At 41.9% G+C, this 23880-nt stretch overlaps 3 protein-coding genes and 1 non-coding gene across 7 annotated transcripts; 1 reads left to right on the top strand and 3 right to left on the bottom strand.

Moving 5' to 3' along the window:
• Positions 1–1346: 1346 nt before the first annotated feature.
• On the bottom strand, positions 1347–14048 carry acer2 (alkaline ceramidase 2). The gene is made up of 6 exons (XM_047578045.1): positions 13638–14048; positions 13186–13300; positions 10472–10613; positions 9747–9884; positions 3667–3804; positions 1347–3469 (listed from the first exon to the last, which is right to left on the bottom strand). Exons 1-6 carry the CDS (start codon positions 13749–13751, stop codon positions 3283–3285), a joined length of 834 nt encoding a protein of 277 aa, XP_047434001.1. The 5' UTR covers positions 13752–14048; the 3' UTR covers positions 1347–3282.
• An 864-nt stretch (positions 14049–14912) lies between these two features.
• rps6 (ribosomal protein S6) lies at positions 14913–19174 on the top strand. The gene is made up of 6 exons (XM_047578044.1): positions 14913–15035; positions 15746–15877; positions 16415–16625; positions 17389–17535; positions 18452–18609; positions 19043–19174. The coding sequence occupies exons 1-6, from the start codon at positions 15030–15032 to the stop codon at positions 19136–19138; spliced, it is 750 nt and encodes a 249-aa protein (XP_047434000.1). The 5' UTR covers positions 14913–15029; the 3' UTR covers positions 19139–19174.
• A 732-nt stretch (positions 19175–19906) lies between these two features.
• LOC125004375 (perilipin-2-like) lies at positions 19907–22496 on the bottom strand. 4 transcript variants are annotated; one of them, XM_047578937.1, is made up of 6 exons: positions 22351–22496; positions 21999–22203; positions 21227–21309; positions 20852–21101; positions 20628–20771; positions 19907–20314 (listed from the first exon to the last, which is right to left on the bottom strand). In XM_047578937.1, the coding sequence occupies exons 1-6, from the start codon at positions 22369–22371 to the stop codon at positions 20133–20135; spliced, it is 885 nt and encodes a 294-aa protein (XP_047434893.1). In that variant the 5' UTR covers positions 22372–22496; the 3' UTR covers positions 19907–20132. The 4 variants fall into 4 exon arrangements, with proteins under 4 accessions (XP_047434893.1, XP_047434890.1, XP_047434891.1 ...); XM_047578934.1 differs by having other exon boundaries at positions 20635–20771; XM_047578935.1 differs by having other exon boundaries at positions 20635–20768.
• A 281-nt stretch (positions 22497–22777) lies between these two features.
• trnas-cga lies at positions 22778–22859 on the bottom strand. Its single transcript has one exon. It is a non-coding gene; the product is annotated as a tRNA-Ser (tRNA).
• Between the last annotated feature and the right edge of the window lie 1021 nt (positions 22860–23880).

Raw genomic sequence — 23880 nt, 5'->3', positions numbered from 1 at the left:
GTCGTTTATTGTATTATTTATTGTGTGCTTTTATACAAAGAAATTAACTAACACACAGCAACTAAATATGATTATGTTTCATAAAAATAAATTAATCCATTTAGGCTACAGAATTATTTCACATGGTATCCTTTTTTGTCAGTATCGATTTTATTTATCTATTTATTTTACCTCAGGGCTCCATTAACAGCACCCACAGTACAGTATAGTACATACATCGATCAGGCATAATGGTATGACCACATTCTTAATATTGCGTGTTGTGACTCTTTAGAGAAAGGACATGTGTCTTCTGAGGGTGTCCTGTGGTGTCTGGGAACAGGATGGTGTTAGTGGGGGACTTTGGATCCTGTGGGTTGAGGGGAGGGGCCTCTGTGGATCAGTTTGGGATCTAGTGAATTCGGAGGACAGGTCAACTCCTTGAGCTGTTTTTCAAAACTGTTTTTCTAAACTGTTTGTGTGTGTGTTACTGTGCCAGACTGCAAACTGATTGTAATACTATTAAATTGTATTGTACCGACATGTTTCTATTATTTCGACAACTTCATTCCAACACACTGGATTAGACTAAATAAAAGGAACACCTTTGTGTTTTGTTCACTAGTTTCACAACACCACAAAGTTGCAATTGAATTGTCACATTTCTTACACAGTTTCAACATAAACTGAACATTATAATAGACATGAAGGACTAGTGCAGGACTGTTATATTAGGGCACATTTGTTTTCACTAATGTACCTAATAAACTGGCATGTGGACCTAATGCGCTCAACAGGGAGCTCACCTTATTTCTTTGGGTGCCAACATAATAACTGTTGCAATTTTATTGATAGTATTTTTCAAAAATCACTTGGAAATCACACTGAGCTTAACCGTATAACTTAAAAAAATGCAATTAAATAAGGTTTGTGTAATCCAACAGGCGTCTGAAGAAAGGCAACTGGACTAGAATTTCTTGACGATGTTTTGCCATTCATCCGAGTAGCTTCTTAAGCTCTGAGACTGGTGGGAAGTTGAGGTTTAAATGGGAAAAGTCTGTGGCTAAAACCCATCAGGAACTTGTTTCAGACTTGTTTCTGTAAAAAAAACTGAAACTGGTGCCACTAATTTCCATTAAGTCTTAAAACAGTGATCAGTCTGTTCTTGAGGACACTGTCAGTCCTGCATATTAATTAAATTTAAATATTCTCATTTTATTATTACTGAAGGCCATGGCTCTTGAATGGATCCTTATTCATGTGTATATGTAACAAACTTCGCCCTCTGCTGACAAAAACCATCACCTGCATCTCTGTGATTTCTGATGCACATGAATTATTCCAAAGACCACACATGGGACACGGTGAACATGAGGATTGGCTTGGTTTATTGCATAAAATAAAATACTAATATTCTAATCTATTACAAATAGTTGCTTACAAAAACAGGATAATTTATGAAAATAAATATTTCTGTGCAGTTTTTCTGCATTGTCAATGCAGGAACACAGATTTATGTACATGTAAATCATCAAAAAGACAGCTATTGTTATCACGATCATACCTCATGCCAAGACATACATCACGATGCAGAGGGCAGCATTAAACAGCCTGGTCTGTTCGCACAAATTAATCTGATGCTGATTCATCAACTTCCTTCGCAAGTTCTTTTCTCTGCATCCACCATCATGGACCATCATGGTTAATTAAATATGATTTGAAGAGTATGAAGTATACTTCAGACTTATTCACATTGTCTAAATTCCCTTAAGGGTTGTCCTGAAGAAACATTTTAAAAAAAAAAAAAAAGGTTTGGCAAAGTCAAGGTAGTAATAATGTCATATCAAAGTCATTCCGCTATCAAATTTGGCTGCGCTTCACTTACAAAAATAGAAACAGTTTTAACAAAATACAGAATCTTAGTAAAATAGTCGTTTTCTTTGTTAATCAAGATCCTTCATTTCACTCATCCATGAGTTTTTTTAGTAGATCGAGTCCCCAGAAGCCTCGACAGGAGGACAGGAGTAAAATAATATTAGCTTGAGAACGTTTTCAAGAGCATTTTATGGGGTTAGCATTAACGTCCAGAATATGTCCCTTTTTATTCAATATCCTATCTAATGGGTTTGTCCCACTATTTCCTTACTATAAACTTAACATCAGATCCAGTTACTAATTAACACTAGTTCAATGTTTCCCCATGTTCTGGAGCAAACACTTACTAAGAATGTAACGCGTACACAACACAACATGCACCTTCACTTGTCTTTGTATTCCATTATTTTGTTTGATTAAGGCTTTTTGCACAGTTCTGCTGCTATTCAGCACAAAGTCTAAAAATACTCCACAATAACCCTGAAGAGAAAGTAAATAAGTGTGACTATCATGTTTCGAAATGCTACGTGCACTTAGCCAAAGGCTAACCATTCTTCATTCTCTCACATTCTTTTTTTTTTTTTTACTTGGTGTGTTGGCCACTATCTAAAGGTACCTGGTTTCATTCAGTAATAGATGAATGATTCTCTTTTAGTAGAAAAGTAACCACGATTATATCGTTAGTTTACGAAACATACACAGGAATATATTAAACACGTTTCTCTTAGACTAACCTGGTCAATCACAGTAGCATGCTGAAAGTAAAGCACATTCACAACAAAAAAGAAGACCAATGTGTTTCGTTTTCAAACTACCTTTGCTGAACACTTCTGCAAAGTTTTATGAACCAGCTTGTTTGCTCCACTGAGTGTAGTGACACTGGCTTCGTCTAAAGAAGCTTTAAAGCATTGATCACAGTTAATGAATCCAGTGCCTTATCGTTCCTAAACATGGTTTCGTCATGGCCTGACTGCACCTATGAGATGCTATACTTATGCTTAGAAAGGCAACAATACACTTTAAAACGAGGTCTTCCCATAAAATGTACAAAAACCTTCTTTTTAAAGAAGTCTCAAATGCATAATACTTCCACTTTATATGAGATCACGTGACCTCTCATGCAAAGCCTGAGTTACATTTGGTACACTGTAAAGGTTTCTTGGCTTTGATATCGTCGGTATTAAGAGTAATCAGGTATCAGACAAATTAGTGACACCTATTGTTCCTAGGGTTGCATAAACACTGCTGTGTGCCAAAGGACAGACCAGGGTGAAGGGAAGAGGGGGAATCCTCGCGGGTGGCCTAAATGTGCATCGCGTACATCCTCGAGTCACAAGAGCACCAGTGGATGCGACGCGACTCACGAACGTGCTGGTGGATTCTGGTGTCGGGGTAATGGAGCCCCTCTGGCAGGGCAGCAGACTCGCCTTAGGTCACCTTGATAGCAGCCTTCTTATGGACGCAGAGCAGGGAAACGTACGGCACCCCAATGAAGGCCCATTTCTCGTTGGGCCAGAACATGATGACGGGCCCTCGCTCCGGGGCCTCAGTCGCGACGTCAAAGTAGGCGAAGCAAACGCAGCCCAAGTAGGAGGCCAGACAAATGAGGATGTGCCTGTTAGAGCAAAAGGACAAGGAGACAAGACTTTTATCTCAAAGCTAACTGCAGACATTTACTTTCAGGACAAGACAGACGACAGCGGTCGGAAAAGTAATTACTTCTCTTTCAGTGGCACAAGATCAAATACATTGTTAATGAACAATGTCCCACTCAGTGCACTGTTGAGATTTCTGAGCTGGCCTTGAACTCACCAGGCGCAGTGTAGGTAGGGAAAGTTGACCGATGACCACATTTCGCAGAATATCCTGTCACTGATCCAGCAGAGCAGAGCCAGCGCCCACCACATCCCTGAGATCAGGCCCAGCTTGAACACACGTGGGTTTTCGCACCTGCAACGGCAGAGGACTGAGAAAACTGTGCGACTTTAAAAACACACACACACACATATAACGACCATTCTTGGAGTACATGGGCCAGTTCATTTCTTTTCGATCATTATTATTATTATCTTTTTGCTTAGTCGTAATTAAAACAGCGATCTGCGGTTGCTAAGTGGCGAAGGGAAACACAACAGTGAGCATTTATTCAGAACAACAATTTAACAAACTGCTAATTGAACCTATTTTAACCACTCTGTGGAGACCAGAAAGAAACTGTTACAAAATCTGTTTTGTTTTTTTTAGCTAATGCAACCAGTTAAGAAACAGTTGCTTCTTTACCATGGATGGAGATGGACAAACCATCTGGCATTACTCTCGTCTTTGATTTGCATCTATCTGCCACTCAACGCGACCACACCCTTTATTACCTATAACTTCAAGCCTTGATATAACTCCAAGCTAAAGAGACTGTAAATATGTTTATTTATGCCATAACAGAACATTTTAACACGGATGTCTGTGGAGGCTGAGTCACTTTCGATTCAGTTCAATTCCTCCTGAATATACAGTGCTTTGTTTGTGGCAGTTGTGGCATTGTATGAATCACTGACTTGTCCTACCAATGCTTTTACTGAACACTCTCGGCTGACCTACAGAGAGGTGCTAATCCAGAGCGTCAATGATAAACTATTCTTAGTCTTGTCCTCCTAAGACGGACCAGCCAGCTGAGCCAAACGCTCAGCGCCCAAACAAAGACAGGGACAGGAAAACCTGACTGTGACAGAACTGCACCGATGAAGCAGCTCCGTGTTCAACGTGACACTTTGTCACCTTCCCTTGCATCAGTGCATCGGATCAAGTCGTACTATTTTACCTTTAACTTGAGTTACCGTTGTCTCAAGGAGAACGTTTGGATGACACCAACTCTTTCTAGAAGGCTCTACACAACAATCAGACACAAGATGCATCACTAAGCTCCAGAGGCTACTATATTGAAAGACCTCCATGTTAAAAAAAAAATGCCAACAGAGGTAAAAAAAAAAAAAAAAAAATACAGCACGACTTTTTCATGGTTGAAAGTGACAACTTAGCCTCTGTTTTGCCTCCACCTAACATTGTGACATCACAGTGACATAGCCTAAAAAGTTTCAACATGTAGCTGCCTTGGCCTGATACATTTGTCCTGCTAAAATATTACAGTGTAATATACAATAGAAAAAACTTTATCTGTCCAACAATGGGGAAATTTCAGAAAGAAACCACCTCCTTCGAGCCGGGTAGAAGGCCACTGAGAAGTTACAGTGGTAACGGAGGCTTCATCTGTAAGTATCTTAACCACAGTCACTGTACCCACAAGTAGTTGCAGCTTAAACCTGCACTGGATGATTTTTCTTGGCTACATATGGATATAATTATCACTATACAACCTTTCCAAACTTGCACGCAAAGTGTTGCTACACTGTTGCTAGTCGACACGAAGATTAGCATCTTATTTAAAGAAGCTAAAAGCCGAAAAGTGTTGAAGGTGAAATGCAGTCAGGTGCCAGTTTTCAATGAAATAGTCACTATTCTGCTAATAATATAAAGAATATTGACTATTGCAACCGTCCCACAAATAGCAAAAGTATTTACAGAGTAAACTGAATCAGTCTGTTCCAACTTTCAATATTCAATAGAGACGTTGAGCAGTTTCCTCTTTTAAAATCAGCATGAGCTTGCGTTAAATGAAGGATGAGCTGAACAATCTTTGTCTTACATAACGGGTTCAGAGAGCGACCAGAAAAAAAAAAATTGGTGTTACAGCAACTCATCAGGAACAGGAAGTACAAAAATAGATGACCAATGATGTGTCTTCCGAGAGGTAAATAGGGCATTAAATTGTTGACAATAGCGTCTAATGTAAGTGTTTCAGTCAGTGCTATTTGCGTGGGTTCCAAAATCGTAGTTGTGCATCAGGTATTAATAAAGCCGGCCTCTTAACTGACTTAATGCACATACTTCCCCCGACTCAGCCAACACCTTTTCCTGCCAACAAACACACGCAAACAAAACCGTCCCCGCACAGCCGGACATCTGGAATACTGTGACTATCGTCTCAAAGATTACAGAAGCGTGTAAGATAATAAACATGATATGAGATCGGGGGCTACTCCTCGGAGACAGGGTGTTGGAGAATGTTAACTGTTGGAGCCATAGATAAGCAGAGGCAGACCTCTCTGTCCTGGGTGGAGTCCTGCTGAGACGCCAACCTCACTTGAACGTCTAGAAAGGATCCATAGCGTCGATGATACAAATCTGCACACTTAGTAAACACAAAGCTGAAGCGACATCGAGTCTCGTCTTGTTGGTTATGGCAATAGCTTCTGATATAACGGTGCTGTTGGGCGGTTGTTGGATTTATGTTTTGGAGTTTTATGACTTAAATGGGGGTCGTTGTCCCAGAACGCCCTGTTCTGAAGATCATAACAATTTTTGCCTGCGTTCTTTTCAAATTAACTTGCTGTGACTTACAATGTTGTTACAATGAATTCGAAGTGATTGCCAGATTAACATGATAATATTTTTTTGTTTTTTCATTTTAATAACTGACAAAACATGTCTCATGCGTCAACGAGTTCAACAGCAAAGTAAAATATAATGCGACCCACTTGACTCAAGGACTCATCACTTTGTTTTTATCATGCTGTTCTTTTATTAATAACTCGGATATTGCGGCACAGCTATGACTGGAATGTTTATTCTAACAATCCCAAGTCTTTGTATTGGTTTAATGGACCTTGAATATGTCCATTAAAACTATGTTGCTTTTGTTCTGACGGAAGTGACTTGAATGGGGGTCAAGAGTCATACTGTAAAAAGAATAATGGGAAAACAAAAGCAAACAACAACAAAACGTCTGAGTACATGAGTCCATCTATCAGGGCAACTTAGCAGAATAAGAAAACAACCAGCTTCAATAGGTGACTGGCACTGGCGGCGATTTCAGGAACTGCCAACAGGTTGAACAATACATGACTTTCAAGACTGAGGGTGGTGAGTAAAGGTTGTGGGAAACGGAAGCTACGGAACATGCGTCCACTTTACTGTGGCGGAGGAAAGCATTAGAGACACACACACACACACACAAAGGGGCACGGAAGCTTGTTGTGTGTTTTCAGGAACATTCTTTTCACATCACATATACCAGTAATTAGTCTGGAACGGACGACAAACGGACAACATGCCATCAGACAGCGTGAGTACAAAAGGTTAAAGGTGTCATGTTAATGTACAGTACATCACAGACATTACATCTCAACGCAGTTTCACTTGTTTTTTTCTTCTTCTTCTCTTAACCAACCGTATATACGACCGCAGCTAACATCTACGGTCGGTTTACACTTTCAGTTTTATTATAAGCTTTACATTTGTGCAAGACTTTTTATAGCAACAATCTGAAACTCTCTCTGTGAGTTACATCTGCAGCAGCTGCTAACTACACTAACCGACTGTGTAGCTGACTGGAAAAGCCAAGACAACACAAAACCGGCATCAAATAACTACTGCAGCAGGCGAGTCATCAGCAGAATGAAGTAGAGTTAGTTGAATGATTAGTCCATTCATCAAAGAGGTGATTGTCATAATCAGTTTCTATTCTGATGATAGATAAATCACATCCCTAGTAAAAGTAGTAAACGTGCTAAATATGAAGATGACTCTGCTTTGTAGACTTTACAATGAATCAGTTAGTAGAACATTGGTGTTAGCCACTTCCTGATCACACACACTGTTGGTTGTGTTTAGTATTTGCTAGATACTTATCATATTAAATATTAGTCATAGTAAAAGCCCCGTCCACATACATGTACTTCCCACGTCAAATCTTAGAGAAATAAGCAGGACAGAACAGTGTTTTTGTCGTCTCTGTTTGAAAAGAAAACACCATCAGCAACACCAGCGTTGCCGCAAACCCACTGTCTGAATGGTGAATTTGATTATAGGAACCAAACTCAGGACCGTGTTTCCTTGCGGCAAGTGTTTGTGTCACAGGGTTCAATTTAGTGGTCGTCCAACTCACATCACCAAAGGTTTTTCGCCTATCATCAACTTGTTGACTTTCCATCTCCAACAGATTTACAGCCGCGAGTTTGGAAATAGCTAGCAGATAATAACGTCTTCAAAATTATTTCGATCCATGAACTGGTTTTGCTCAGCCTGAGTAAAAAAGAAAGGTTTGCGGCTTTATCTGGAACAATCAAATGAACATCCCACACTAAATGGGCATGATCCAGTCACAGTATGAGTCACTCTGGCAGGAAGCCATGTAAGATGGATGCCAAGTAACACCACCGCATAAAAACAAAACACGTCAAAAATGGAAAGGAGAAGTTAGTCACTCTAAGAAATGGATTTTTCTTCTGTCAACAGTTCTTAGCCGTAGCCTTAGAGAACGGGTCGGTGAATGAGAAAACACCTGTTTGAAAAATAAAGCCAACACACAAGCGCTAATAACTGCATTTCATTCGGGTGGTCACTTGAAGCTGACTCCACCTCCATCTTAAAATGTGCAACTTTATTGGGAACGGTAACATGTTTACAGCCTTCCCATTGCTGTTAAAACTGTAATAAGGCTTAAAGTTATGCACAATTGAGGTCGTCACTACTTTGAGTCGCAGGTGGGTGTTGAGTCGCTGAGTTCCTGACTATTCATCTCCTCCGTCTCTTTTTCAGCCAGGACCCAGGCAGAGTCAGGCACTGCCAAGACGGTGACGGTCAGAGTCTGATGAACTGGATGACACTAAACATGAAACTGGTTTTCAGAGTCCTAGATTTATCTAGTGTGACGGCCTCCTGCTCAGAAGTGTCTGTTTTGTGCGTTTCCTTTGCCGTTGGTCGTTTGTCTTTCAGGTGCCTGGCTGGTAGGCGGAGCCCAGTTACACTAACGGGGAGCACCTGGCCAGTCTCCCAGTGGGCGGCCTGTTGAAGACCTGTCTGTCAGCTCTCACTCTGTCTTGCTCAACACTAACGGCAACATGTTTTTGTTCGGTTGGCTTCAGCCTAGTTCTTAGTTATTTTACTCCATCCAACACCTTAAACTCACTACAAGAACATTCACCCATCAACAGACACACTGATAAACACTGATATCCACACGGCAACTGGTACATTTTGGTTTTTATTATTTATCTTTGTTTATTATAAATAAATTCCTTCAACTTTGTGTAACTATGTATCTCCACTTTTTGCTCATGACCTGACACTTAACATCTGTCCCAGTAAATCCCGTCACAAGCGACTAGAGCAAAGTTCAGGTGTGAACACATCCAGGACGCACTGAGGTCACATTGAAGGGATCCGGTCTCTGACCACATTTGGCGGCCTAGTTCGCATTTGTCCCTGCTCGCTCAGTAGCATGAACACACAATGAATCCTGAGTCGCATTAAACACCAGATAGTCAACAAGAGGGGTGTGATTTTTTTAGATATTCTGTCTTTGTAGCTGTTAAGTAACTATATAATAAATACATTTAATTAATATAAGCGCACTGTGTGTATTTGTGTCATTAATAAACATACCAGCATGTGGTTAATTATTTATCTTTACGAGCAGAGATTACGGTGTGTATGGAAATTTCTAGGGTCAGAGTCATAATCTGAGTTTTGTGCAGGCGTAACTCACATCAGGGACAGTAAATATAATTTCACAAAAATGCAAATGTCATGACACACGTATCCTGTATATGGTGTCTGTGTTAATTCCCATACATGCGCGAACCTGTGATTGGATCTGGAGACAACATGTGGAGGCGGATTTTAATGCCAGGTGTGAACACACATACTTAAAGCTGGTCACTTGCGTTCGGAGTTGCCATGGTGGATATCAATGCAAGATCTGACGAGGGCCTTTTATGAACGGCCCACGCCAGCACAGCCACAGTGTTGCACAGAATGACACTCCTGTTTCCACTAACCTCTTCAGCTCAGTGATGAGCAGCACAGTGCAGGGGATGCCCAGAGTCATGAGTGACAGGGAGTTGACGACGGGTTTAACGAAGGCCAGCCCAGTGGTGATCCCCGACAAGATGCCTATGACCACTTTGAACCGTGACCTACATGGAGAAGTAAAACAAATTTGCACTTGTAAGTTAAAAAACAACTGCAATTGTGAAACTTAGAGAGAATTTCTGGATGACTCCTCTCAGAAGGCACTTTAACACATTTAATAAACAAGCACTCGGCGCGGGCTCCAGATAAGAAAGCGCTAGGGAAAATATTAAGGCTACAGCCTGAAGTGAGAGAGCAGCCATTAGGGGTCTGCAACAATGGAAAGAGAAGTAAAAGACATGTGACTCCGCTTTTACTGGAGTCAGCTATCTCAGACGGTACTATTATTAAACAGGAGAGTCATGGCAGTGAGAACGTGGTGTGACAAACCAGTGGCCCACAGTGAACTCCAACACATGAACCTGATCGACTCATATATAACGCTGAGGAGATGTGACGCCTCTGTTGATGGCAATCAACAATGTGACCAATAATGTATGTCTAATGTCTCTCCCTTCAGCACACAACCATCAGAAGCCTCCAGCTGAGTTTCAGTCCACTCAAAGACATAAAAACGAGCCCACCCTCTGAATGTAACTAGCTGATAACTCCTAACGGTGGTTATTTGCAGATATAATCCTGATCAACGTACCGGTCCCTCCTGAACATCCTGGGTAGGTATCTCTTGGGAAACCACATGGCGATGGCGCACATCATCACCCACAAAATCGCCAACTCGTCCAGCATTTGGCCAAGGAAGCTGAGGGTGGCGTGAAAATATGTTGAGCCAATACCTGGGAGGGAAAAAAAGAAAGAAAGAAAATAAAAGGAAGGGACAAAGAAGACAAGCACAGAGACTTTGTGTGAAAATAGACTGAAGCTGTGCTGAAAAGGTTAGATAAATGACAAGGTGCCAAGTCAAAATGTCAAAGAGACCAATCGCCGCTGGGAGCGGATGGATCGTGTGAGGAGCTAAAGTTTCTACTGTGGATTCTGCTCGGTTCGAAATGTTCCAACTTCCAACAAAGGTAAAATGCCCCTTTCCAACTTAACAAAGGCATCACATAAAAACAAACTATAGTCTGCAAATGTATCTACAGTGAAACTTTTTTGCCAGAAACAAAAGCTGCTTAATACAAAGTTCAGTAATCTGTTGAGCTGTCATTAGAGAAAAGGATATTGTATATATCAGGTTTCCCATTTTGTTTGTCTCATGCGATTAACATACGCCAACAAAGACCAAAGCTGAAGAAGTCCGCCAGCTCATAAACATGGATGTGAGGGTTTAAACTTTTCCGCCTGATGAGGAAGGAAGTGTTAGACATCAGCGATACAGTGAATGTAAACATAGCTGTTATCTGTGTGGAGGAGAACGCCAAAGCACTACCCTCACTCACAAACAGTAACTCGGTAATAATCGTTACTGAGGGGTTTTAAGATGGCGCGGAGCCGGTGCCGTTTCGTTATCACGCTCCAGCAGACCCTATTTTATCAGCGTAATCTGTTGTCATAACAGGCGCTGCAGCAGATTCCAATATTTCAACAGACTTCGTATCCAGAGAATGACTTTTGCTCCCAGTCAGTTACTAAACATGACAACGTGTCTGTGTGCGACCGGCCGCGCCAAGAGAATTTATACCAAAAGAGGCCAGCATGACCAAAGTGAATCATAGATAACATCGAGAATCAATTGATTTAAAGTGAGCCAAAAAGGGCCAAATACAAACCGGCTGTGTCTTGTTTCTTTTTGGATTATTAGTTGGAGAAAACAAGACATTTTAACAGCTAAACTCATAAGTCAAAAATTAAAAAAAAATGATTTTTTGTAAAGTTTTGAGGGGTGTATTGAATCAATTAGGGGGTAGATTTGAACTTCAGGCCAAATTTAAGGAGGTTTTATGAATTTTGCAGATTTTCATTCCACGGAACAATAAATGAAGGAAGCAGATATCAGATTGGCCGATAACTTAAAAAAAAAAAAAAAAAAAAAAAAACCCTCTCGCAGATCTGCACAGAAACGCACTGATATTTATACACATGTGTTCACACACAGCTGAGGCTGAGGCCAGAGAAAAGCAGCTGAGTGTTGTTTTCATACCGTAGGCTTGTTTTTCTAATCGAGTCAAAGATCACCTCAACTGCAGACACAGAGGAAGAGGCACGAAGCCATGTGACCCCTGGTCGGCACCGTTTCTACGGCCTGACAGCCGCCAGATTCCTAAAAATGGACGCAGAGCTTCGGACGCAGGCATTCGAGTTATGGGACGAGACGTGGCCGGTGTCAGATAGACTCCACAGAGCGAACACAAAACATATAGAGCGCTTTTAACCCCGCTGACCGTGACTACAGGAGGCAGATGTTTGACAGCGTTTGACATGAGACCAGACCGCTCAGTCATATATGCAAATCCTGTTCAACTGCTCCTCGCTTTTTCTTTTTTTTTAATCTGGCATCACTAAGAACCCAGCACCCTGGAGAACAAAGGTTATCTTTGCTGAGTTTTTTTTTTCCAAGCAGCACAATCTCTCTGCCATTTGAATACAGTTCCAACATCAGGCCCGGCTGAACATCGTTATGCACACTAGTGAACTGGGAAGGAATTCTAACATAGCAGCACTAAAGAGAGAGTTTGTGTTGAAATCAACTGTGTGGTCACTTTGGAGGATGTAGCTTGTGGTGGTGTTGGAAAAAATTTAATTAAACACTAAAGTGTTTCTGCTATGTAGCCTAGCCCACTGACAAAAACGGGGTTGTCACAACAGACGTGTAGGAGCGTGCGTCTGTACAAACAACTCAATAGCACCACAAAGCACAGCCTGGACGTACATAACACGGTTATCTCGAACATGTTCTGAATACCGCCATGGAGATAAGATTCAGTGCAGGATTGTTATACCCAAGTGAACTGGCATGTGCCGTCTGATGTGATCTGGTACAACTGTCCTGCCGTACACTGTACTGTTAGTTTTCACACCAATGGTAGTGATAATGTGATAAACGGTATTATGATAAGAGAAGAAACTGCCCTTCACAAAGTGCCCACTGCACGTTAACCTCACACACAAGCGCCATTGATTCATAATGACCAGCAGCTGCAACAGATGGTCTGAACCCCACAGAGCCGTGATCTTCAGACCGGGAACGAAGAGACGGAATAAATCAAGAGGAAGAATGATAGGGCTCTGCTTCTCCAAGGCGATCACAAACAACCTACACACCAAGTACACTGAAGAAAGAAAAAAAAACTGTGTGTAATGAGAACTGGTGCTGTCTGTGAGAGTTAACACCCTTGGCTTCATGGTCCCTGCTGTGAGTGCATGACTTGAAACATGAAGTGTGAGGAGGACAACGTGCAGCCAACTTACCGACCACAACCAGCAGAATCCATATGAGGTAAATCCCACTGTTGAAATGTGTTGCATATTGGCGGAACAAGCACATTAGTATCGGCGGCAAAACAAAAAACAAAATGTTGCTGATCTGAAATGATAAACAAAGGAAAGCCATGAGCAAAACAAAACGCATCCCATCCGAACTGATCGATGCAGCAGAATGACAGCAAAAGTTGACCAGCGTGTCCGGGCCTCAGTGGCTGATAGTGACAGCTGGAATGGGAATTAGGGGAAATTATAACTACCACAGTAAACATCGCGGTGCTGATCAAAGTTAACACATAGCTAGCTGTAGCTAAACTGATAAAAAATAAATAAATAAGAGGCTACAAGAAAGAAATGCAATACAAAGAAACGCAAACTGTAAACTAAGCTGCATTCTGCAAAACAAGCACACATCGTTCCAGCGACGTATTCACACCGACCGTGTTGTAAAATTCAGCGATGCTGGGGTAGATCAGGTAGTTGCCTTCACACCAGTCCACCTCGGAGCTGCCAGCCTGCAACTGGTCCCAAAAAATCAGATTAACGTTACTCATGTCTGGACTAGTCCTGTCTCGGATGGACAGTGCAGCGAGAAGACAGCACTCCGAGACAAAAACAACCGGAGAAAGTCGCTGCTAAGGCGGCTCGCTGGCGACACGCTAGACTTTAAAGACCGAGACCCGACACGTATTGTGCGTCCGAGTTTGTGATATAGCGCAGGAGTAGTCGCTGAACTGCATTTTCAGCCTGTCCTTCCACAAAGCGTCTTTCTGGCTGTGACGCTCTGTGTCGTCCACTGACAGCTGCTCCGTCCACTGCCTCAGAGAGTAGAAGTGGTACTGCGCTGCGAGAGGATTCACTCCCCCCTACTTCCGTCTTCGGTGGAACTTGAGTCCGGAAGTAACTGTTTATTTTGGCTCTCTTGTTCTCTTGAAAACGTGAATAATATTAACAAAACAAACTAAATGACAAAAAAAGAAATATGATGGAGAGGAAAGTTTCCAGAAATAATTGTCAACTCACTAGTTACTATACACCACAAAATCCCACATATCAGCTCAAAACATAAAGCTGTGTGTTTCAAGTATGGTTCAACAACGTTATTTCAAAAAATAAATGGACAATGTGATATGATTTTTTAAAAATGTACACGACCTTCTGGCCTTTTCTGGTTTTACCTCAAATTTGTTTCATCAGCAGTTATGAGAGAATTGCTTAATAATGATTACACCACAGATATAATAATTAAAATTTTTTTAAGTACGTCTGTTATACGTTTATTTCTAATATAATTTTCTCCAGTTCCAATAATTTCACTCTGAGCGAAAAGGGACGATTTATTTTAGTGTCAGTTTTTTTATACTCCTCTTTGTCTCCCCCTGGTTGACGCATGCTCATTGACTAAGCAATACGGTAATTGTTTCGATTGCTTGAAATCCCTCCGCTGCCGTAACCATTAACGGATTGCCTGTAAATGTTATTAATGTAATGTGTTTGATTCTGTTTTTGTGTCTTTAGCTTCCCATCTCTCATAAAAACAAAAAGGTATATAAACTATGAAATATATTTCATAGTTTATATATTTTAGTGGTTATCTGTAAGTAAAATGTGACTTTTCTTAAAGTAAATTAAAATAAAGGAACTCAAAAGACAATAGTAGTTATAAATTCTTATTATTAATTAAATTAATTTAAGAACGTCAGATAACTATTTCAGGTCTTTAAATTTACGGCGACCGTGTTATCGCGATAACATGTAAGGCTATGTGAGACCAGGAGACGGATATCCGGTCTCTTTTCCGTGGCGGACCGTCGTAGGGTCGGTTTGGCAAAATGAAGGTACAATGTTCCCCTGAGTTTTTTTATCTGTATGTTACAATTCTTTGTGAAATATTTCAGAACTATTAAAGCTCTGGTTTTGGACACTAACGCGTGCTAGTTTAATGTAGAAATGGTGGCTCCGCGGCTCAGGATGAGCTTTGATTGTGATGAGAGTTAGCCGAGGAGCCTCTCGGAAAGTGAGCTGTAGAAACATGGCCGCACACTTGGAGAAATGTGCATGGAGTTCAAGCCGTGGTTGTCTGTGATATAAAGCATTTAATTGTTTTTACGGCAAGGTTGTACAGTGCTGCTTTACTGTCTGATAACGCCAGCTCAGTAAAAACGCGTATATTATTGCCAGCGGTGTGTACGGCTAACATTAGCAGGATTTGAACCTGCCGGCATTGAAGCTAACAGGCCTTGTAGCCACCGTATCTCCATCTGATTGAAACTTTAGCTCCGCTCAGATAGCCACATCTCTGGGTCTTTGGAGAATTTATTTTTGCCCAGTGATAACACTCTGGGAAGTTAATATTACATAGCTTTTGCTATCTACCAACATCTATTTGAATGGGATAGGACAGAGATTTGTGTTAACGTATGATCTGTGTGAGCCTCAGCATCTATTTAGATTAAAGGTTCATATAAATGTTTGTATGTGCAACATACAAACGAAATTTGTTTCATACAAACGCCATTGTTAACCCCATTATTTTTTATTCCTGCAGCTGAACATCTCATTCCCCGCTACTGGCTGCCAGAAGCTGATCGAAGTTGATGATGAACGCAAGCTGCGTACTTTCTATGAGAAGCGCATGGCCACCGAGGTGTCTGCTGACCCTCTGGGAGATGAGTGGAAGGTAAGACCTGACGTTCACTGTGCCTTCACTGTAGGTGTAACTGGTATTCTTTGATATGTCGCATTGTAACGTGAGCACGGCACACCAGTAGACCCTTTCTGACTTTGCGTAGTCATTAAGGGGGGACAGCGTGTTGCCACAGGAACAGCAGAGCTGCTTACCAGATGCAACCGGACCATATACCCTGTGGTCGATTGCAACAGCATTGCTCTCCCACTCCTTAACAAGTGCAAAGAGGTTACTTTGTAGTAGATGTGGAAGGAAATGTTTTAGCAAAAGTTTGGTTGGATAAAGACTTCAGGTCATTATGTCGCGTCAAAGTTTAGTAGGTTATGCACAGCTCCATGTGAGCTCTTACAAAATTAAGACCAACAAACATGTGTATCGACTAAGTGGGCAGGCATTGGATGTTCCTAATTCGACAAACGTGTCGGGTTAATTTATTACAGTCGCTTCATTTCAGAACATTATGCAAGTGATTTAGTTCGGGATCGTGATGTTATAGTGAGTTGATGTTTTTGTGCTTTGCCTTTTCAGGGTTACGTGGTGCGCATCAGCGGAGGCAATGACAAGCAGGGTTTCCCCATGAAGCAGGGTGTGCTGACCCACGGCCGTGTGCGCCTGCTGCTCAGCAAGGGCCACTCTTGCTACCGTCCCCGCAGGACCGGCGAGCGCAAGCGCAAGTCTGTCCGCGGTTGCATCGTTGATGCCAACCTGAGCGTTCTCAACTTGGTCATCGTCAAGAAAGGTACAACGTGTAACATGGCGCATAAGGACATTTCTGTTTAGTGTTATACATATTGTAAGCCTAACAGCATAATTGCCTAAGTCATACTTGAACATTTTCATAAAAGAAGAAAAAATTTACTATTTTTTAGCCAGCACATTGGTATTTTTGTTAATATTTTAACAGTAAGTCAAAATATGTCTTAGGCCATTTTGCTATTAGGCTAAATTCCCCTGAACAAGTTTAATGGAGAGCTATGTGGATGGCACACCAGTAGACCCTTTCTGATTAGTCCGTAGTCATTAAGGGGGGACAGCGTGTTGCCAGAGTAACTGTGGAGCTGCTTTACCAGATGCAACCAGGCCGAGTAACAGTGGATGGTTGAACTGCATTGCTCTCCCATTATGTTCACAGGTATCGTGGAGAAATCATTGTCGTCTGTTTATTAAGAGTATTACATGCACTTAAATTTAAAACGAGCAAAACTTTTGGGAATAATGGTTTATTTCATTCACTCATGTGGAGTTTTCCTGTTATAATATAGGTTGGAGGGGACGGGTCATTATCAGTTGCTGTGGGCTTTAGATCCCTTTTCAGTGGGGAAGTAAACACCCGGTGTCCCTCTGCCTTTTCTTAACTTTGATTTTAGTATGATGTAATGTTAAACAAAATTCATGATTTTGATTGTACATTTAGGCATCATTCAATATGTTTTTGGTACAGACGGCAAAAGGAAAAGGAATTCGTTAATTAACAGTTGATATTTATTGACTCGTGTCCTCAGGTGAGAAGGACATTCCTGGGCTGACCGACAGCACCGTCCCTCGCCGTCTTGGTCCCAAGAGGGCCAGCAAGATCCGCAAGCTCTTCAACCTGGCTAAGGAGGATGACGTTAGGCAGTACGTCGTGAGGAGACCCCTGACTAAAGAAGGTCAGACTACAGCTGTATTTTCCCTGTTGATTTGTCCTTAGGCCTTTGGATCAATGACTGGCTCGTTTGACTGAACATGGATTTGGTCATCACTGGCTGTCTGTGCCTGTTACTCAATGATCCACACAACACTTGAATAATGGAAAAAAATCTTAAACTCTTAGTGAAATCATCAAACATTTTCTGTAATTCTAGAAAAACAGGCTTTTAATTCATTTCTATACAAATGAACCTGTTGGTTCGACTAACATCATGTCATTTATCATGGGACATTGAAAATGGAGTTATTTCCTCTTTATTTGGCAGGTGTGACAGCTCTCTATCTTTACTTGTTAGACTTGCAGAACTTTATTATTGACGAATAAAATCATGTGTCTAGTTGGAGGATTTGGAAATGATCCTCTTGATAGTGTTTTCCCCCCTCGGATTGTTGTTGGTTCTTAATTTTTTTTTTTAACTCAAATCAAATCACCAGTTTAACTTCCCTTTCATATCTGTGCCCCCGGCCAACAATGCCCTAAGAGTATTCAGAGTCCCTGTATAGTGTTTAAATATCATGCTGTATGTTCTATAGTGACAGACTGTAGCTTATTTTCTGCAGTGTCAGTGACATTTTCCTTTGGGACTTGTCATGGTTGTACAGATTAAAGTGTTTGGATTAGAAACTTGACTCAGTAAAATTAAAAGCTGCAGGTTATTCTCATTTTCAGTGGTGGCTGATGAATGTGGAGAAGAGAGGCAATTCAAACAAGTCTCAACCAAATTTATTTATTTTTGCAGAATAATTGTACAGCCTTCATTTGCAATTGGCCACAAACTGGTCATTGTTGAATGAACAAATTTGAAAGTGCATGATCTCTAATCTCGTAACCTCACGTGTCATTTATTAACTGTCCCTCTCCACTCACCTCGACAGGCAAGAAGCCCAGAACTAAGGCCCCCAAGATCCAGAGACTGGTGACGCCCCGTGTGCTGCAGCACAAGCGCCGCCGCATTGCCCTCAAGAGACAGCGCACCCAGAAGAACAAGGAGGAGGCCTCTGAGTACGCCAAGCTGCTGGCTAAGAGGATGAAGGTTTGTTCGCTTTGGCTTCTCTTCATCACATAACGGCGCATAACCACTGATTAAAAAGGGCTCAGTGACATTGCTTTTAGTGGTGGAGCTTAGCTCAATGTTTCCTACTTAAAGTTTGAATGTTGGAAGAAGCTTCCCTGGATAAATTGTGGGGTATCGTGTCCTGTTTGTCTGAGCTTAAAGCCAATGTAAATCATACAATACCTCTGACAGGAACATTTAGTTGATGCTGAAAATAACACTGGAACTGCTGTATTGAATGCATTGCTCTACAGAAATCAGTAGTTGATAGAGTTGCAAAATCCTGTTTGGTTTAAGGAGAACATATGTAATGGTGTATTGGGTAATAGGGGACATTCACATGCTTTGGGGGGACTGATGTTTTCAACATGTAGAGACATTCTGGTTGACTTTTTTTTTCTCTTCTAAACAGGAGGCCAAGGAGAAGCGCCAGGAACAGATTGCAAAGAGGCGTCGCCTTTCTTCTCTGAGAGCATCCACATCCAAGTCAGAGTCCAGCCAAAAGTGAAATCCAAAAGTCAAATAAAAAATGTTTTGCTGAAAATTTTGCCTTTGTCATTTATTTTCAATGAATGTTTACACATTTGTGTAGTTTAGGTTAAACAAACTTGATCTGAAATTAACACATTCTTGTTTATAATAATTAAATTTACTTGGTCTGGTGTGCAGAGTTTAGTGACCTCTAGTGGTGAGTTTGACATAAGACATTTATTCATCCCATGTATAGGAGTTTTCCTTGTCACAGCATGGAATCAGATAAGCCATCAAATTTGAAAGAATAGACAAAAAAAAATGTAAAGGAAAATAAAGACTCTGTATATACAGTGTGAAGGGAATTAAAATCCAAACAATTGGTAATTACTAAGATTATGAAATGTGAACAGTGGGGTAGCAGTTTGAAATTTGGAAGTATAAAAGAAACCTGTGATAGCAACTAAACAACCATAGATACACAAAACATTTAATTTCAGGCCATGAAACTGACATTTCTACCAATACATCTAAATTCAATACATTAGTTCAGTGGTCAAACAATTCAGTCTGAAAAGTTCAGTGTTTACTGATCTGTCATCCTGTGCTGAAAAGTTTCCACTTCCAGACTAAAAATAACCAATGCCAAGGAGACAGCACAGTATTGTGAGCTTCTCTGGGTAAACAGTCAAGTGTGCCTAAATGGGTTATATGGCTGTTGTGTAAGAGTCAGTGCTAGCTTGTGTCTAGGCTTGTGGAAAATGATTATTTACTGTACTAACAAAACAGGACAAAGAATCAAACCTAATGTTCAGATCTTTATTTTATGCAATTGGACAAATACAAGACATGTATATCATGGTTTCAAAAAACCACATCAGCGAAGCACACATCCCTTAACTTGACACCCATTGTCAAACATGGATGTCTTTGCAGGTCTCATCCTGCAGGTAGACGGAGCCTGATGCTGAGCACGGCCCACGTCTTTCAGATGTGAGGAGGGCTCCGCAGCGCTGAGAAGACTTCTGCCGTTAGACAGCTCCTGTCGGGATGCTGGGCTGCTCATTCTGTGCATCTGGGTGACAAAGAAAAACGCAGAAATAGCCTGATGCTGCAAGTACTGGGGCAGCCCTTGGAGAGTGCACACCAGGGCCAGACAGCTGGTCTGAAGAACCTGAACCGGAGTCGAGGACCTGGATAAACTCTCCATGACCTGTGGGGTGAAGAAAAAATATGCCATTAGATCAAAGCGTATATTTTAGTGGAAACATTCTACAGATATCCCGAAGATGAATGTGTTAATAAAAAAAGATTCAGAGCAAAATCTGTTTATTCAAACCCAGTGGCAACCTTCTGGCTTCAAGTCAACTCTTTACAGCCAATAACTGCAGTTCCTCAAATGACCACTTGAAGCTACAAATCTCCAAAGACCCCAGTGTTAAGATAGACAACCTTGTTCTGTTTTTTTTTTTTTTTTAAATAATGCAGACACAGCATCTTCCCACTCCTCCCTGAACTGTACTCACAGCACACCTGAACAGGCTGAATCTTGGATCCCACGGTGCAGTAGGTCCTCCTACACAGTTTGACAGTCAGTGAGACCAGCCGGGCGGGGTAATGACTCCTGAGGGTGGTGGCTTCAAAACCCACCACCAAGCGGGTGTCTCCTCCTGGGGGTAGACTCGACAGCTTAAGATTCTGAATGTGACTTCAATCGGTTTCACAGCAGAAACAAATTAAGACCAAGTACCTTCATCTTCTTCAGAGGGGGGAAGCACCTGGTCCAAGAGAGCCTCCGACCAGCTCAAAGCCGAGTCCAGTCCCACACCGACCACACAGATGGTCCTCTGGACAAGTGACTGGCTACCTCCACCATCAACCTGATGCACCCTGCTCATCACCCATGTGACCGTGTTCTGCACACAGTACACAGCTCCAATGGCTGCAGTGCTCACCACATCCTGAATCTCGTGCACCTTGTTCTTGGCGGTGGCAACAATCTGGGTGATGGTGGTGATAAAGCCAGCACACACACACAAAAAATGTCCTTTTTATGTTGCAGGCTCTTTGAGAAAAAGGATGTTTTAGAAAAAAAAAAAAAAAAAAGAGGAGGAGGAAAGGTTACCTGGTCTGTGGGTGACAGCAGCAAAGGGAACGAAGCTTCCAGCCAGTCAAGACTTTTGCACGCAACATCATTTGCAATGGAAACTATGGAGGCATACGAACCAGTGGAGCTCAGTTATCAGCGGCTTAATTATCAACAATTTTACTTTTGATTTGTGTAACCATGCTGCATAACTGTAGAAAATCAAATGAATCACTTGGTGCTACAAGTTGCTGATAAGAGAAAACCAACACTTAAGCTATGATGTGTTGTTCCACACATTTTTGAAATCTTCCCCATGATAGAAAAACCCATATATTTTACATCAGAGCCAAATCAATAAGTCTCATCTCAAATGTGAGAATTCAGCTACACACCAGTGACCACTTGTAATCAGATCTTAGTTCTGTGCTCTGTATAGAATTAAACACCTTTATCATTCGGGGCACAACGTCGTATTACTGTGCAAACAGCTGCCGTCTCTGGTGAGTTGTAATCGGTGCAACCATTTCAGAACCCTGAACAGCACAGTGAGACCTGCATTAAGATGAGCTTATGTGACCAGGACACATTGTGCACACATGTGGTGGTCTGTGCGCAATATGCCTCTAGGGTGTTGTTTACAGGAGGACTTAGAGGTGTGAGTCTGAACAGAGCTGTTGCTGATGTGCGAATTTCACCATTTTGAGCCAATTTTTGCAGCTCCTGTGTGAATCCACAGCACAAATAAGGCTCCTGCCCTGACTGTAAATTGGGTTACGTTTTGACCGTAGAGACCTTTAATAGTACTCACTCTGGGGCTCCAGTTGGGCAATGGCAGGTAAAACTCTGCAACAGGCCGATCTACCCACCACCGTCACACTGCTCTCCAACACATCACACGCAGACCTCAGGCTGGGGTGACTGCCTTTGGCGCTGGTGTACAAAACTGACAATTTGGCACAAGCTGAACGGACCAGAGGCAGCCTCCCCAGCCTGGCAGCTGCACTTGGTGCTTTCTAAAGGACAAAGACAGAGAGAGAGAGAGATTTAAAGAGAGAAAAGATCATTTCAACAACAGGAACAATCGAGCATGAGCCGCCAATTAAGTTAAAAGTCACAGAACAGGTAAGCGGCTAAAGCTCGTTTTCCTCCACTGTGCTCACCTGGTTGTTGTTCTTCGGCATGTTGCGTAGAGTCCACCTCGAGAGAACAGATGAGAAAACCCGTTTAACATTTGAAACCTTTCTTAATACTTGACAAAAACAACTCCCTGACTCGTGCGAACATCTCGGCTCAAATAAGCGCGCTCATCAATCAGGACTCACCTGGGCTGAACGCGGCCTCCTCCAAATCTCGCGATATGTCAAAAAAATAAATCGTCGAGTTAAATGGCGCAAGGGCAAACCACGCTATTTATAAAATTGCGGACCTGTTAGATAAAGTATACTTAAGGATGGAGCCTGTGGACGTTGTATTCAGGCAATATGAACTACAACAGCTTCACATGTTCTTGTGAAGCTTTTCTAAGGGACCGAGGTGAAAGCAGTTTTCCGACATCAGTGACGTTGATTAAAGGTGAGGTCATATAAACGCTGTGAGCAGGATTTGAACCTGCGCGGGGAAACCCCATTGGATTTCGAATCCAACGCCTTAACCACTCGGCCATCACAGCTGTGGGAGTCCTCCCATAACACAGATGTGTGTGCGCACGAAATAATAACGATAACAACACAACACGAAACAATTCTGCACTGTTGATGAGATCTCAGGGGTCAAATACACCTTCCTCTCTGAGCACTGCTGCTGCCAGTGTCTGTGGACAGAGCTAACATCTGGAGGCAGACACACACTTACCTAAGCAGGCCCATGACACCAACAGTGGTCTCCATAACTCAAGGTTTGTCATTCATTCATTTAGTCATTGTACACCTCACTTGTCTTACACATTGGTCAGGCAAAACATTATGACCACTTTCCCAATATTGTGTAGGTCTCCCTTTTGCTTTCAGAGTGATCAGAGAATGATGGATTCCCAAGTGATTTTGTGATTTCATGTAGCATAGCATCATGCGACACATTTATCATAAATCTGTGTGTGCTAAACACATCTGAACTATGTTCGATGGTGTCTGCCAACGTAATGTTGTTTGAGGGGGCCTTTGGGTCCCATGGGTTGAGGGGAGGGGTCTCTGTGGATCAGGCTTGTTCCAGTGAGTCCCATAGATACTTGATCGGTTTGTGATCATGAATTTTGAGGTTCAGGTCAAAACCTTGTGCTGGTTTTTGAGTTGTTCCAAAACCATTTTGTGTGTGTGTGTGTGTGTCAGGCTGCATCCTGCTGGGGGTGGCTGCTGCCATCTGCTATTGCTTTGGGGTGGTGGCGGTGTCTGATCTGGTGCGTGGTACGTGTCTACGTTCACACAAATTCCAGGTCCAAAAGTTTCCCAGCGGAACATCACATTGTCACAAGATGGTCAGTGTTATTAACTTCCACTGTCAGTGGTTGTAATGTTGTGGCTGATCGGCGTATTTTTGATGGTTCATGTAGATTGATAATAATTACAATTCATTGAAGCCTGTAGTCTTTATTTGTGTTTGTTTGACAATCCATATCTGAAGGTTATTAATTTTCCTGATCCTCTACAGGATTAAAGACATAATAGTCATGGATCAGGGAGGCTGGATGGATTCAT

The sequence above is a fragment of the Mugil cephalus genome, chromosome 2 (genome assembly GCF_022458985.1).
Source record: "Mugil cephalus isolate CIBA_MC_2020 chromosome 2, CIBA_Mcephalus_1.1, whole genome shotgun sequence".
NCBI lineage: Eukaryota > Metazoa > Chordata > Actinopteri > Mugiliformes > Mugilidae > Mugil > Mugil cephalus.
The sequence above is the reverse complement of the archived record's forward strand: the minus strand, read 5'-3'. Positions and strand labels throughout refer to the sequence as shown.